General features: G+C 42.0%; 1 protein-coding gene across 1 annotated transcript in view; it reads right to left on the minus strand.

Annotated features, from left to right (window-relative positions):
- Positions 1–1,040: 1,040 nt before the first annotated feature.
- PICALM (phosphatidylinositol binding clathrin assembly protein) overlaps positions 1,041–17,295 on the minus strand; it is a 73,273-nt gene continuing 57,018 nt past the window's right edge. Inside the window, exons 17-20 of the mRNA XM_082491634.1 lie at positions 15,957–15,980; positions 13,806–13,865; positions 11,058–11,162; positions 1,041–2,928 (exon numbers count right to left, since the gene is read on the minus strand). Coding sequence (XP_082347760.1) covers positions 2,914–2,928; positions 11,058–11,162; positions 13,806–13,865; positions 15,957–15,980 — 204 coding nt within the window. The 3' untranslated portion in view covers positions 1,041–2,913. The remainder of the gene's footprint in view (positions 2,929–11,057; positions 11,163–13,805; positions 13,866–15,956; positions 15,981–17,295) is intronic.

Genomic DNA, 17,295 nt, shown 5'->3' on the forward strand with positions numbered 1-17,295 from the left:
ATCCTCTCTCAGATTAAATAGGCTTTGAACTCAACTTTGAGGGAACCAGGTTTTCACAACCCCCCATTATTAAAAATGGCCAGCAACTCAAAAGAAACACATCTATGAGCCCTGCTTTTTAAATTAAGCTACAACTGAGGGTTATTCCAGCAATACTGAAAGCAAACATACTTATCAGAAACAAAGTAAATGAGAAAATAATCCTTGGGAAAATTCTCAAGCCAGTTTGTCTCTGGAGAGCGAAGCAAAGGAGAGCTTTCTTAGCAAGGCCTCCGACAAGCTTAACCCGCGCAGCAGCTGCGTTAAAGCACACGGAGCAACTGTGAGTGAGCGGGAAAGGGTAAGAGCTGAACCCGGCATCCCTGCAGAAGAAGTGTTTGTGTTTGGGCATTTTTGGAAACTGCCTGATTTGCCACCGTGTCACACTCACAGCCCCACAAAGGGGGTCCAAAACGAGCTCCGCACAATCTGTATCCTCAGCCAACAGCCTCAAAATGGACCGCCCCCCCCTCCCCCCCCGTGCGCAGAAAGCCCTGTGCACAGAGCACCGCAGGCCTAGACGGGTGACAAGAGTGGTGTCTGTTTTTCTCACACCCCGGCACAGCAGGCTACAGGGGAGGAGGACGCTCGACCTTGATCTTCCACACAAGCTCTGGGCCGTGTTTCAGAACGGTTCGTCCCCCGGCAGTTACCGATTCAGCTAACAGGACACATATGTGCACCTTTTTCCCAGCTGACCCCCGGTTCAGACAATTCGCATTTTTGATATTCTGAGCATAAGCGAAAACTAAAACAAAAAAAAAAAAAGTTGTTCTCTGGTGGTTCAGTCCCACTCAAAGCCTCATTTGTAGGGAGGTAAGTGTTTAAGTTAAGTGTATATGAAACTCCCCAGCTGTGGGCATGTGCATTATATACTATAAAAGCAACAGTTTCAGGGTTTTTTTTAATTCATGCTTTTAGAAAAAAATTGTAAATCTACTGATCTGTACTGATCATTTGATGATGTACATCCTTCAGGACAAGCCTCGGGTCGCTGAGAAGAGGGAAATCCATTTCTGTCGCAACTCCCCGTGATGAAAACTAGCGTCTAACGCAGACAAGGGTCTGAGCAGGCTCTTCACCGCTCCCACAGCATTACCTTCCGCTGAAGGCGAGGGAACATACCTAAATAATTATTTTTGCTGTATTCATACTTCTTGCTCAGTTATAAACAGTACAAGTTTATTGCCATGGATATTTTGAAAAATTAGAAGATCGTGAAATACCATATCAAGTAAGGAATCCGGAATCCGGCTCTTTATGAGACAACTCATTATAGTGGAACTAAGGCCGTCTACTGCAGCACCACCGGGAAGGTGTTGTCTGGGTCACGTCATTCACGGATTCGCAGCGCTGCACTCCCTGTAATACAGTCTGCACATACAAAATACATTTGGTATTTTATTAAGTAAACAAAGCAATTATCAGTGCACATTTTAAGCAGCAAAAAGAAAAGAAGCACCTCAGACTTTCATACTGTAACAAAAGTTCTGTGGAAGCTGCATTTTATTTGAAAATCCACCCATTTTTGCTAACGTACATTTTAATATTTTAAACAAAAATAGAATCTGCAGAGACAATGCAGCAAGTATGCTTAACTCATGTACAGAATTGCTTTCACATCATTGACTATCCTTCCGAAGGCCCCACTCCACCCAAAAGTTATGATGTATTTACACAAAGCACCGATCAACAGTGCTGCTTTAATTCTTCGTTAACTAAATATCCAACTAGACATACATAAGGAAGCTACTTCCCCTTTTTTACTTTTAAAAGGTCCGGGATCATAAACACGGCACTGGCCAAATGAAAAGGCTTCCCCCCAACACACAACACCTCAATATTTTTTTATATATTTTTTTTTTGGTTTTTTTTTGTTTTGTTTTTTTTTTTTACAGAAAAGAAGGAAAGTCTTAAAGTGAAAGCAATTCCTCACATTCATTTTGGAAAGGCCTTATAATGTCAAATGTAAAAAGAATGACATGCCAAGCACAAAGCAATAAAGTTCCTTCCCAACGCACTAATGCTGAATTAAAAGTGTAGTGCTTCTTCTAGTCAGTTAACTGTTCCCTTGCAAAATCCTAGGCACAGAATTGACTATAAGGATTAATGCATTTTACAGCTCTTCCCTAATTCCCATATATACTGAGAATTCATTAGATTCAGACCTTTAAAATATTTAGTGCTCTGTATGTCAGCTGAAAAGCATTCTGAATCAGATTCATTCTTTGTGGATAAAAATCAGACATACTGTATACATCCATACTCATTTTCATAAGGAGGTTTTTTTTTTTGATACAATATTAATGTTAAATTGATAATCATAAATAAATACAAACAATAATACATAAGGAATGTCTACTGCAAACTGAATATATAATTTTTAAAAAAAGTTAATTTCCATTACTGCTGTGCCTACATTTGTGAGGACTGAAGAAAAGGTAACTGCAGAATTAAGAGTTAGGATTTGACCCTCCCCTGCCCAAAGTCCTGTTTTGAGTTACAGAAAAGGACACATCTCCATTCCAGACAGCATTTCCAAACACCAATCGCAATTTCCAGAACAAAGGCTTCTCTTTGTACATTACCGATTACGGATATTATTAGAAGCTGAAAGTATCGACGTGTTAGTCACCAGGACAAAAAAATTAGATCTTAGTCTTAATTCATGGTAATTCTTGGCTTTATATTGTGTATCAATGTTTTCTTGTGGAGTTGTCCCAGGTTCCTTCACCGGCCTTCATCATTTCACCGCATCATTTAGTGGAAGAGGAGAGTTTGAGAGACTGAAGTTCATTTTTTCCTGGAAGTGGGGGGGGTTTACTGGTAAGCGCATCTCTTTGGAGACGGTCCTTTCTCTTCCATCTAACACAGTTACATAAACTGAATCTGGAAAGATTAAAAACCCTCATGTTAAACATACAACAGAAGTAGGACTTCCGCTACAAACCTGCGTTTTCTTCAAAAATGTCCATTCTTCAAATGCCTGAGCTACCCCAAGATCTGAAGTTTTGAACAGAAATAAAGAGTTTACAAAATCACGGCCAGAAAACCACCAAAAGCCACCAGGATGTTTTTCCAGCTACACCCGCCTTTGGAACAACTCTTTGCGTTAAGCTGGTTTGCCCAACGATAAACCCCATCTATTTATCCATGCAACACTGTCACCAGCGGCTGCGTAACAGATCAACATCATTATGAAGAGAACTCAATGTCACTTTTCGTGCTGAACCAGAGGAAGCGCACGAAGAAAAACAGGTGCCGTGGGCAATAAAGCCTACTCTGTCCTTACAACACACGTTCTTGAATTTTTTCATATTTTCACTCATTTTAGTATTGAATCTCCACCCGCCTCTGACTGATAAGAACGAACGGAACTCCAAAATTTAACCCTCGCACGCCTGAAGCCAAGTACCACCTTCTGCATGAAGCGCACTCTTTGGTCAGCAACCGGCCACGTGCAGGAGCAGACTGCCAGCAGCACTCGGGGCTTCACCGATAGCCACGAACCCGAAACATTTTCCCGATGAAATGGTAAAAACCAGGTAATACCAGTTCCTTCTCCCCAACTGCAGCGAAGTACCACGTGTGCTGCTGTCGCAGTTCAGGGAGGAACTGGGAAACTTTATCTCCAATGGACCGAAGCAAAATGACTCGATCGGGCCCTTACACTGCCGCAGTTCAGTACACCGAGTTCCCAAGTCACTTCCACAATGCTTCCAACTCAACACGACTTGTTTTATTTTCTTCAGAAACGGTTCTAGTCACCTTAATAAAACTCGAATTAGAAGTGTGATTTTGTTTTATAGCACGAAAACCAGCATCTCCCCAGAATAGCGGACAATACCTAAGTTGTTCTACAAGAAATCCTGGAGAGAGAGCTCTGCAAAGGGATCCTTTCCTGAGGCTCTGTGAGGACTCTGACTGGAAGGGCTGGATGCTGCAGACAGCTAGTAGGAAGACGACAGAGAAAGGGAAAGAAAAAGAAAAAAAGGTCTCAGAATGACAGAATATGAAAGCTGAACGTGTAATGAAAGGACAAGGGGAGGTTAAGAGGCAAACTGGGCAGAAATCAACTACTGAAACAAGGTGTTTGGTCATATGGAGAACAGAAAGCCTCTTCAATGGTTGGTGTAATGCAGAAACAAGCTGGATGCGACTCTCCCAGAAGGAAATTTCAATTGGAATTCGCCAAATAAGCAGATAACCTTGCACTTTCACAATAGTTTTCTTCAAAAGAAGATACAAAACATTAAGCCTGACGCTCCCATGAAACAGGTTAGCGCTCTCCCTGCTTTACTGGCAGGGAGAGGTGAGGCTGGGGGTCTGGCCAGAGCCCGGCAGCCTTCCAGATGCCTTCTCTAGAAGAAACAGCTCTCAGCATCTTTCCCTCTCAAAATAGGATGTGTATAAAAAGAAGCTGGAGAGCAGACAACGGATAATTGTCAATTTGGGGCCTAGAAGGAGAACATGGGATATATTCTGGTGGCAGGAAAAAAAAAAATAAAAATAGATGAGAGTTTGTCAACTCCTGAGATTTTAGGTGAGAACTGAAGACAGAGCAATAGTCTATACTATCTACACTAACAAAATCACATCCTGTAGCCACGTATGTAAAGCCCCACACTACAAATTCAGCCATGTAAAGCACATAATTTACAAGTAGATAATATTGGCATTCCAGCTGCTGCTGCTGGAAGGGACCAGTAATCTGCAGGCTGTAATTGCAGGAGTATCTGCTATCTGTCAATTTATTTTTTCATCCTTTTCCTTCTTTGTTAGTGCTTTCCCAGTTATAAATGGCGCTTTATTAAATTCTGTTTGCCCTCTTCCCTCGTAGAGCTTGTGTGCTTTTGCAGTTACAAATAAAACAGTCAACTTTCTCCATTTCAGATTCCATCACTTTAACAGTTTACTCAGACTTGAGTCACTAATCACTTGCACTTCATACCCATTGCAAAAAACATCACATGAAGACGTATTTCCTTTGGAAATACTGAATGCCGGCCAACCTACGCATGACAGGGAACACGCTTATGGGAACTGCTTGCAGGAGTGCCCAGAGTGTAAATTTTTCACATTAATGTCTATCTCAGAAACCACGTGGGGAGGAGGAGTTCCTTCAGGATCAGTACTCTCTGTCTGGGTTGGAATCTTCATCTCCCTCCCAAAACCACACCCCCAATGGGACACTGGGATTCAGTCCCCATAAACAGATTATGGAAGAGTCATGAGACAGAATGGGAAGTGCTCGAGAAGCGGTTTCAGGATGTCAGAAGTTCCCCTTCTAAACTTGGTTCTTCCCTTTGGAAAGCCGTAGCTCACACCCCCCCACCCTCCCTCTCCAGGATTTGAGCCAGACTAATGACAAAAATCCAACAGAGCCACTGCTTCAGCGAGCCGTGCCTGCTGCGACTTCACCTCAGGAGACATTCTTCCTCTTCGTGGTCAACTGGCTCAAAGTCACATATTAAAAAGTCCCCTTAAATTGAGTATCCAACTGATACCAAGTCCAAAGTAATGTCCCAGTTTGAAAGCAGTGTGGAAGACTGGTAGGTTTAGAGCTGTGTAACATCAGCGTGTAACCAGAAACAGAGGTGAAATTTCAAGGAAGCCCGTTCAGGTTAAATACTGGGAAAAAAACTTGACAGTGCTACTTCCTGGATGCCCCAGGCAAATTCAGACAAGACACAGGACCTTACAGTAAATACATATCCTAATGTATTAATCTAATTATGAAAAAGGACACCTAAAACCAAAACAATGTGGAAAGTATAGTTAAGACAGTTTCCTACACTGCATCGATCCAGAACACGGCTTATTAATATATCTGAAAACCAGAACCTACCTTAGCTGTTTCTAGGGAGAAGCATTTGAAACAGCAGCACTGGCCATCGCTTTCTCTAGCGCTGACACCCCTAGAGCTGTGCATTTAGTCTCCTCACTGCCCAGCGCTTGCGTGAGCTGAAATGCAACGTACTGTGCTGGATCAGAGCCAAAGCTTAGTCTCACCTCCAACAGCAGTCGTCACTTCTCGCTGCCTCCAAAGACAAAAACTCCCCGGAGTCACAGTAACACAGAACCACCCGTCCGTAGTGAGCGTTGTGCCAATTCCCATCCCTAGCTAGATATTGGTTTCTCATTAAACAAGGTTGTCAAGCTGTTTTAGCACATATTTTAGGATGAATGTGCCAAAAGGAGCACCTGTAAAGTCTACTTTCTGGTATAAGTCTGTCCTGGACTCTATAGCCTGCTCTTCCGCAGTCTCAAATAAAAAGAAAAATAAGAAAACCACAAGCACAAAACCAATTTACTCATTTGCACATTTACCTATTATTCCTCATCACCAGGCGATTGCTCCTACCACCATTCTGTACAGCTCTGATGTTAACAGCAGTGTTACCGTGCACACAGAAGCTGGCAGTAGGCACAGCAATTTCTTTATTCTGTCTTAAATCTTAAAATTTTCGCTACCCAGCTGCTTCCCCTCCGAAGGCCATGTCCCTTTGGGGTTAATCAGCCCAGAATACAGACCAGGTATAGGCATACCGGTGATTTGGCAGTACTGTACTGTTTCACATTAGCCAATGCGACCATGTTTTTGGTGGCAGTGGACATTCACGCACCGCTGCTGTGCGCTACGACACTCAGGTCTTACATCGAGCAGTTACACTCCCGTTCTCTGGACATCGTTCAGATCTGGCTCGTCTGAAGTACTCTGCGTTTGCTGTACTGCATCACGCCTGCTGTCACTCTGGCTACTCTTTACCCCTGTTTGGGCCACTGATTCAGCCCATCCCTTCCTCCTACGCACACACACGCTCTCCTCCCCGCCAGCTAAAATGTAATCACCCAACTCCGACCATGCTCACTGCTCCGGGTAGCATGATATATAATATTTTGCAGTGAGAAAAGCCCACTAGTTTATCATGATGAAAACTATTATTTTCTTTCTCAAGCAGGAAATACTAACCCTAACGCAAGATAAGTGATTCCAAAGAAAAAGGTACACACCAGTTTCTTTTAAAACTATAACTTTTGCACCTTTCAAAGCAGCAACTATTCTAGTCTCATTCTCAATTGTTTCAAATTATTTTGCCGTTAAAAAAACAACCTACCCTTGCTTTGATAGCAACAATTAGAAATAAAGTTGCAAGCACATAAATATAACACTTGAAAGAGTGGCAAAATAGGTATGTCTAGAAGTAGGAAAAGGATATTTGTTAAGACAAATCCTTAAAAGTACCAAGTTAGGAACACCAGTTTAAATTATAAAGAAACTGGACAACACTGGGATGCCTATTTTACCACTCTGTATACGAAGCAGGAGGAGTTCCCAACATGCTACAACTTAGAAATATAATTTCTCAGCAACAATTTCATATCTGTCATTATGTTTTAAAGTACCTCCAAGACTCTCTACTGCAGCCAGCAACCAAGATCTATGAGCAGACTGGAGCCGAGTGATATAATCTGGTGCTTTAAATTTAAATATGAAAAACAATTTTGGTTTTGGCAGCAATGACACCATGGACAGAACTTGTATGAGAATAATGGCATTTGGAGAGATGCACGTGGGACGTCGGCAGTTTGAGTTGTATGCCTTTCAGATAACCATTATTTATTAAGATCTGTTTACTCACACCAAGAACACACATTTTTATTTATTTTCCTATTTCTAGGAGGAGTATTAACTACACCTAAACAGACAAATATGCTCTCAGAAGAGCCTCAAGACTAAGCATACAGTCAATTTAGCATAATAACACTGTAATTCCCCTCGGTGGCTGCGCGTTAGTAAATGCCACCTCCGCTATGTGTGGGGAAGCAGCTCTCGCTCGCAGCCTTTGTTTCATTTCAGTCGCTTTATTGATGTCAGACTGCAGAAAGCTCAAACACCTGCAAGCACCGCAGACTGTGCGTCTTGGGGAAAAGCCTTTCTGGTCACACAGCAAATGCTGATTCAGAGGGTGTGTTTTCTATCAAATTAATTCTCACAGGAGCCAAGCCCCTTGTCAGATAAGCACAATAAATATAGCCCTATGCACTTCACTTGTGACTAATTCCTCTGTCTCCTGTTATGACAGCCAGCTGCGATTCAACCCAGACCCAGCCCTGCAACATCAAACCGAGCAGAAAGGCTCACCTGGCTATTCAGACCCACCTCCCTGTTTATAACCCAGTTTGGCAGGTAGGCAGATTTTAATTTCTTTTTTTTAAAGGGACACTTCAAAATTGCTATTTTGGGAACTGTACGAAAAAAAATTCTCTTATCCTTGAGGATCCTTTAACTTGTTCTCTATTTAAGAAGTCTTGTAAACACATTTTTTCCTCTTGAGATAGTATAAAACCCACGTGAAATATACCAAATCACTTGTCTGAAGCAATAGTGAATATGCAAACCAGCTTTCAGGAGTCCAAGAGAAGGTCAACTGAAAACTGCATTTCTAGCTGAAATAAAATAAATAAAAAAAAAAAATCTAACAGCGGCCCTATCAATTAAAGCCTTTAAAAAATAAAACAATAAAAAAAAAATCTATTTTAGTGAAGAAAATGGACATACTGCCCACTGGGAGCACACAGCGTGGCCTCCCCTTAGTGCAGGATCAGATTCAGGCACTAGAGAAAGGTTTGAGGCTCTTTTCCTCTCCAACCCACTGCTGAATTCTTTTCCCTCCACACTCTAGTCCCCAAATCACACTTACACCAACATATACTTAAGTGAAGTTACACATGCATGTTTTTAAGCAGTTGCCTATGAAGACAGAGCTCTTTATGAGATCAAAATACGGTCCCAATATATTACATTTTTCTAACACAGTCATGATGCACAGCGTCACCTTTGACAAAGAAACTTTTGACAGGTAAGTGAAACCACACTGTTAATACCGGAGTCCCAATCTGCCAGCTAAACTTGGCTCTGCCTCTAACTACAGTTCACAAACACAACCAGGTCTTAATGATCTTAATATTTTCTGAAAATAGCATGAAGATGTTCAAGGTCGTCCCTCCCCCCAGTTTTTCTTAAACGTTTCTCCTACTGCAAAAAAATCTGTCTTATCATGGCTATTGGGTTCAAAAAGTGAGTTCAGATAGAAACCTCCCAGCGACAGAAGTTCGCAAAAAAACCCCAATAAAAGGTACGTATTTAACTCCAGTGTTGATAAAGTCAGTTATTCTCAATGTTCACCAAGAATAACGCTTCAGCACTGGGGCCTGTACTGTTCAACGTCTTTGTCGGCGACACGGACAGGGGGGTCAAGTGCACACTCAGCAAGTTTGCTGATGATCCCAAGCTGTTTGGCAAGGCAGACACGCTGGAGGGGAGGGATGCCATCCAGAGGGACCTGGACAGGCTGGAAAGGTGGGCCCAAGCCAACCTCATGCAGTTCAACAAGGCCAAGTGCAAGGTCCTACATCTGGGTTGGGGCAATCCCAAGCACAAATACAGGCTTGGTGGGGAATGGCTGGAGGGCAGCCCTGAGGAGAAGGACCTGGGGGTGCTGATTGATGAGAAGCTCAACATGAGCCAGCAGTGAGCGATCGCAGCCCAGAAAGCCAACCATATCCTGGGCTGCATCAGATGAAATGTGGCCAGCAGGTCAAAGGAGGTGATTCTGCCCCTCTACTCCACTCTCATGAGACCCCACCTGGAGTACTGCATCCAGCTCTGGAGTCCCCAACAGAAGAAGGACATGGACCTGCTGGAGCATGTCCAGAGGAGAGCCATGAGGATGACCCGAGGGCTGGAGCACCTCTCCTATGAGGAGAGGCTGAAAGAGTTGGGGCTGTTCAGCCTGGAGAAGAGAAGGCTCCGGGGAGATCTTATTGCGGCCTTCCAGTCCCTAAAGGGGGCCTACAGGAGAGCTGGGGAAGGACTTATTACTTGGGCATGTAGCGATAGGACGAGGGGGAATGGCTTTAAACTAGAAGAGGGCAGGTTCAGATTGAACCTTAGGAAGAAGTTTTTCACTGTGAGGGTGGTGAGGCACTGGCACAGGTTGCCCAGAGAGACTGTTGAGGCCCCATCCCTGGAGGTGTTCAAGGCCAGGCTGGAGGTGGCCTTGGGCAACCTGGTCTAGTAGGAGGTGTCCCCGTCTATGGCAGGGGGGTTGCAACTCGATGATCTTCAAGGTCCTTTCCAACCTAAACCATTCTATGATTCAGCAGACTCTTACTGCAGCACGTTAGGTAATGCATGTACACACAACAGATGAGGAAAAGCAGAAAAGCAGTGACATAAAGAACGCTCCATTTCATGTAACGCCTTACTGAACAGGGAAAGGCCAGACACATTGGTGTAGCTGTTAATATCTTCACTATGCTGTAACTACTGTTTTCTGCAAAAACACGGAGGAATACAGAGAGCTCTAGAGAAGCCAACGGTTAAAACTAGATGAAGGTGCCGTGTGCCTCCCACTGAGAGCGGTCAGTGCTACCAACCAGGTGCGGGGTTGAAGCCCCACCACGTTTGATGCCGCGTTCTGTAACAGTCACAGACTGAAAAGGCTCCATACATCCGGTCTGTCCCCTGCAAAACGCTGTCATGTAAGCATGCAGCTTACGCTCAAAAAGTTTACAGCTACTGCCAGACTCGGTTACTTTATAATCTGATACTTTTAAGAGCAGTGCCACATATGCTCTAGAAAAGGCTGTAATAGCACAATGTCATAAACCCACACTTAGAGGTAAAGCAGCAGAGAAGACCAGCTTTGGGGAAGAAGCCTGTCTCCAGCAAATAGCACAGAATTAACTAATCTTATCCCTTCACTAAAGCGTTGAGGATAATCTTAGTCACATTCCCAGAAAAACAATGCCTTAAAAAGCCATCCTCTTTCCTGCTGTAAAACAAACTCGATGCTGCCAGCCTGGACGTAAGGAGCTAGGAAGCAGTCCTCACATGAACTACTGGGCTTGTGCAATACGTTTGTCCAACACAAGAAAATATTAAAATATTTTTAAAGAAAATGACCCAGCTGTAATTTGTTCCGGGCACCAATTACTTTGAATATACCCACCTGTGCTCCCGGTACAGGGCCAAAAGGGTTTGGTGGTCTCATGACTGGCTGACTGTATATTAAAGTTGGCTGTGTCATTACTGGTATGCCTCCCATCTGTGACGGCTAAAAAAAAAAAAAAAATAATAATCCAGACAACATCAAATCACACATAGCATTAATACATTGCCAGTATTTAAGGAAAAGAAAATGGTAAATGGGTGAAAAGTCTTGGTTCTATTTGGCAACAAAGATGGTGAGGGGACTGGAGCATCTTTCCTATGAGGAAAGGCTGAGGGACTTGGGGCTTTGTAGTCTGGAGAAGACTGAGGGGGGAATCTTATCAATGCTTATAAATCCTTAAAGGGAGGGTGCCAGGGGGATGGGAACAGTCTTTTTTCAGTGGTGCCCAGTGACAGGACAAGAGGGAACGGGCACAAACTTGAACATAGGAAGTTCCATCTTCACACGAGGAGAAACTTCTTGACTTCAAAGTAAAGGTGGCAGAGCACTGGCACAGGCTGCCCAGAGAGGTTGTGGAGTCTCCCACTCTGGAGACATTCCAAACCTGCCTGGACGCCGTCCTGTGCAACTGCTGTAGGTGCCCCTGCCCTGGCAGGGGGTTGGACAGGATGATCCCCAGAGAGGTCCCTTCCAACCCTGACCATTCTGTGATATATGCAATCATATGAGACCTTATTCTGCAAATAAAGGTTACTAGAAAGGAACATTAGAGCCTTTTCAAGGAATACTCTCAACAACAACTGAGCCCATTTAATCTCTTGCTGCAAAGACTGAAACTCTAAAATACTTAAGGACAAGCATTTGTGCTGGTCCTCTTGCTCCCAAAACTGAGGTCTGACAGCATTCCCCTGTCTGCCTCTGAAAGCACAGACAGCGTTACAGATACCAACACAGAGCTGACAGCGTTCAAGAAAAAATGAAAACTGAGAACTATATGTATAATTAATGATAAGTCATTATGCAATCAAAGTCTACAGTGTTACTGACACTCTGGCTGAGCCAAATAAAGAGTTTAGCATATATTAATGGTCTTAAATGTCAAGTTTTATTTATTTTAGGTAGACGCCCATCTCTGGCTCTGCTGTTGGCACTGCCCTCAGGCTTGGATTGATACCCAGCTGCAGTCCTACTGAAGCAATCCACATGCCAAGCAGCTTTTCCTTGACTAATCCTGGTCCTCCTCCTCCTCCTACCATGCCAAGCAGCTGTTTGGGCAACCACATGGTGAACCCATTCAAGAAACTGACCCTGATGAAAACACCCTATTAAAAAGTAAGTTAAAAATAACTACTGGCACAACGAAGACAAAGGAAGCAGCAGCCAGGGAATGCCAAGGTACAAAAAAGACTGCCTGTCCCAGTGTGCCCTCGCCAAGGGAAAAGCCTGCTATGAGAGTGCCGGTTAGGAACAGCCCTGCTCACAACTACGGTACCTACTGCTGCTCTCAGGAAAGTTCAACACAAGGGTTGTAAAGTGGGTCAACATTTCAGAGATTCCCAGCAGTAATGTCCTGAGTAAAGTCTGAGTGAGTCAGGACAGCTTTCAGGATGTGTTACAAAGCTGCTGGTCCTTCCGTAATGACCCACCTCACCCATCTGCTCAGACGTTGCACGCTTTTGAACAAGTAACAGCAACTCAGGATAACAGAGCTATAGCTCCTACAAATTGTAGTTTCCATTTCACATTGGCATTTGAACCCCATGATGAAAGCTGCTTTACAAAACACGCAAATTTACTTCCTATACACTAAACACATTACCTTCCCCAGGTGCTGAATCAAAATAACTAAGAAAACGCTTCCAGTACCACCAATGCAGAGTTGCGTAGACCAAGTTTGAATCAACACTAACTAGTTTAGCCACAACGACTTTGCACAGAACATACTACAGGAGTTCACAGATGGGTAATGGGGAAGATGATTCTCCCCCAAAAGACCATTAAGAACACAGTTGACCACTTTTGCAGTTCACTTACTGAGCATATATGAATTATAAACCATTAATCTAATTTGATTGTATGATGAAAAATTTAGCCTATTTTTATTATACTCATCTGAGCCATTAAACAGAATAATTGTTTTAGGGAAGTTCTCCTTTTATTCACCCAGCAAAGCTGTGCTACATAAAAGCCATACTAATAAAGAGTTAAGGCGTATCATTTCAGAAGTATTTTAGAATTTGAGACAGGAACAAACATTTGAACAACTTTTCAGAGCAACATGCAGCAAGGTCAGGTTTATGTCAAAAGCCTTCGGTACTGGTGCGTCACAAAGAGATTCAATTCTCAACTGACACCACAACACACAATAGTGTCACAAACTTGCACATTTGTAGCATCGATCATTACAGATACCTTTTGCAGCAGTTGGGAGTGAGTACTTAAGGAAGGTTTCACTTCATCGATAAAACATTCCTGTTGTGAATGTAGCTATCTATACTCGCATGACACACTTATTCCTATGATACACTTCTTTCTACACCAATAAAGCCCACCATGAATAGCCACTGTCTTAATTTTAAAAAGTTTATGAAAAACTCCGTGAGGTAAGAAAGAGCAGACTTAATTTCAGACAAAAGTCACTGAAGTATTTCAGAAAACCACAACTCAGTGATTTGGTGAAGAATAAACCCAATAGGAGCTGAAATTCAGTCTTCAGTAAAATAGTTCAGAAAAACGACTGCTACCAAACTATACGCAATCAAACAACATGCAGCATCGGACTTCTTTGAGTTACAGGTTACTCACCATCCCGTAGCCCATCATTCCTGTTGGCGTCGTGGCAGGATATGCCATTACAGGTGGTGCCTGGTATGAAAAACAGTGGTGAACTGAGAGGAGTCGCAAAAAGCTGCACACTGGTAAGACATTGCTAGCTAAGGGCCAACTGCAGCACTTAGCTTATTATGAATATAGCAAAGAATAAAGAGTATATGCAGCCTCAGAGTTAAAAATGTACCCAAATTATTTCAGATGGAATATAACACCTAAGATAAAGTCTCTCAGCAAATCTATAACTATGTATTTGCTTTTAACCTGTTAGAATTCTGGCTGACTAAACGAAATTGCAAGCTACCATTCCCTCAGCATCCTCTTTAAAGACCACAGTATGAGACAAGTTTGAGAGAAAATACTCAGGAAGCAGAAGCATTTTTTTTTTTTTAATCACATGAAGTATATATTTATATTTCAAAATCAGAAGTAATGGTACACAAGGAGTCTTGAGAGAAAATTTTAAAGACTGGAAGACCAAATTACCATTGGTTCTGCTGACATTACAGGAATTCTCTTCTCTTTAGCCAGAATGTACACACTATGGGGATTCTCCTACCACATGTCGATATAAATTCAGCTCTAACATGAATACCCAACTTGCATTCCCTCTCGCTCACCCACTTACTACAGCGAATTTGAACAGGTTAAAATTCTTCTTAGTACTTTGCAGATATGTTTATACTACCCTTAACCCAAGTTAACTTTTCTGAAGTTACAGTAAGATTGCTGTCAATAGACAAAACCTGGGGTGAGGCTATGTTTTGTAATCAACTTGGCAACATATACTTAAAAATCCAGCTGATATCTTAGAAAGAAAAATATATTTAAGACAGTTCTTCATATCCTAACCATAGTCTTTGTTCTACAGTTTCATTGTCCACTTTCTAAATTGGTATTAACTCTTACAAGGATAAACAATGTGGGTTTTTTCCAGACTATAAATTGGTGCTGACAAATATTCAGATAACTCACTGTCTATTCACTCCACCTCCTGTTAGTCTGTCCTTTAAGAAAAAAACAGTCTAATTTTCATGCTATTGCTGCAGGCATTACTATTCATGGCAAGACAAAGACCACATATGTTTCTTGATACACAGAGATTATTGATACAGAAAAGAGGGAAGTGACAAAATATTAATTATACTGGATTAATTAAAGCAGAGAAATTGTAACATCAAGAACAGGACATCAGCAAAGCTGCTTCTGAATTCAGTTCTAAGGTATCAGCTGCCTTTTCATAGATAGTAGCCAGTGTCACTGGCATTTCAGTTGCCATCAGGACACATTTCCCTGATCAAGAATTACCTAGACTGTGTACTATCCATATATTTCATGCAGCTGGCAAAGCTATCCTGAAAATTACTTTTTTGTTTGTTTTGCTTGTTTATCCACACCTAAACACATACATGCATGCTGACTAAATTTATTTTTGAGTGCTCAAGTATGGACCTACCATCCTTTAGTTACAGAGTTACCCTGTAATAAAAACAGAATACAGGGAAAGACCAATATCACTGTTGACATATAGAAAAAAAAAAAAAATCCATTGAAATGAAAGACTGCATTCCTCAGACAGCAAGCACAGGTTAGTGCTTGCCCTTTGTAAACTGTCAGCATGGATTTTGGTGTTTTGTTTTTTTATGAGCATTAATGACATATTGGTCTCTCCCCACTAAAAAAAAAAATAAATTAAAATAATACAAAAATTAAAATAATAAAAAAAATAATCAAGATCTACCATAAATGTGGATAAAGTGCCAAGTGTAACAGAAGCCTGTGAGGTTTCATGCAGTTATTCAAACACAAACATCTTTATCTTCATTCAAAATTGACCAAGTGCATTAAAGGCAGCACAGACACACACCCCAGCTCTCTGGCAGCAAATGGTACAGTTTAAAGCAAGGAAAAATAATTTTGGTATTTCCCATGCCATCATTCGAGTCAAGAGCCTGCAGACCACCTAGGAGGTTCGTGTATGCTAGGAAAAGCTCAATTTTTGACACACCAAAGATTTTAAAATGAGAAATGTGTAAATAAGCAAGAAGGTTATGAGATTCTGCAACAGCAGTGGTTAATATCAGCATGCCAGTCGATTGCAAAAAGGCTGTGGGTTGTTTCACTTACGTATTGTGGAAAATGCATGCCATTCTGTATTTCCCAGGGAGAACAATTACATAATGCAATAACACTGGATTAGAAGCAAATACTTACACAACGGAATATACACAGATAGCATTTTAGTTCACAAATACATTAAATGTTTACCCCAACACATTCTTGTAATTCAAGTCATTTACCAAGACAACATACACCTGTGATACTGTCATCCTTATTAGGTTTCCAATTGTTTTGCATAGTCCATTTATTTGGTATATGCCTTTTTTGCAAAGACGAGAAAGCCTTATTTTCAAAAGCATATTTATTTAGCAAGCAGCAGCAACTCCACAATAAATAGACCAGCAGAGGAAAATAATGTTTTTCCCCCTCCTAGATTGTTTCTGTTTCGAGGTTTTTATGTTAATAGAACAGTTTCACAGGAAGAGCAGTGTCTCAACACTATCTCTAAATAATGAAAGCTCTTAAATGTAATGACTTATCACAAGAAGATGTACATATGAGACATGAGTTATTAAACAGATTCAAGCACACAAGTAAACTCAATCCACCAGTCAATAAAGCAGGTGAGTCGTTACAGTTTCTTCAATATCTACCTCCGGTAAGGTCCACAAACATTTCTCCCTATGAAAGTGTAGTGAGCTGACACCCAGTAGGGAAGAGGTGGTGGATCCAGGGAAACAGGCTCTCCCTTTCCAAATCCACGCCACTGTGTTGTTATTACACTGTGGATTCAGCCTCCCCCAGTCAGTTACAGGGTCAGATGCAATAAATCCTCGGGGGCAGTTTGTTACTTGTTCTGTCCATGTACAGTTCTCCAGGTCATCAGTGAAAGGGCGAGTAGGATTCACATGCAGAAATGTTCTGTTGTCATTGTGAAAGCTACTCACAGACTCATAACCTCTTTGGGGTTGTTTGTTTGTTTTGTTCTTTTTTTTTTTTGTTTGGTTGGTTTTTTTTGGCTTGTAATTAAGAACCCTCACTCTACACGCTACCCAAATCCTTGCCAATACAACCTGCTACAACACACACTGTGAAGTTGATCACCAAAATTAACACGCATTAAAAACAACTGCACACATCGGGGCAGGAAAGCAGTAGTTACATACATTAAGAAAGCTACAGCCTGCATCACTGCGCAGACACCTCCACAGGGAATCAGGAGGATAAATCTCTCGGCCCATTGTAGGCTGAGTCGTAATGTTACATCAAGTATGTGTATCAAGTGCACCTCAAGAACATACATTTCACACTTCTACTTTTCTAGACTGCAAAGTGCTTCCCCCCGCCCCTGGAATTCACAGTTTTACATCAGTTGAGTGAAACGTGAAGGCTGCGATCTCGCCAT

The sequence above is a fragment of the Vanellus vanellus genome (assembly GCF_965231255.1).
Source record: "Vanellus vanellus genome assembly, chromosome: 1".
Lineage (NCBI taxonomy): Eukaryota > Metazoa > Chordata > Aves > Charadriiformes > Charadriidae > Vanellus > Vanellus vanellus.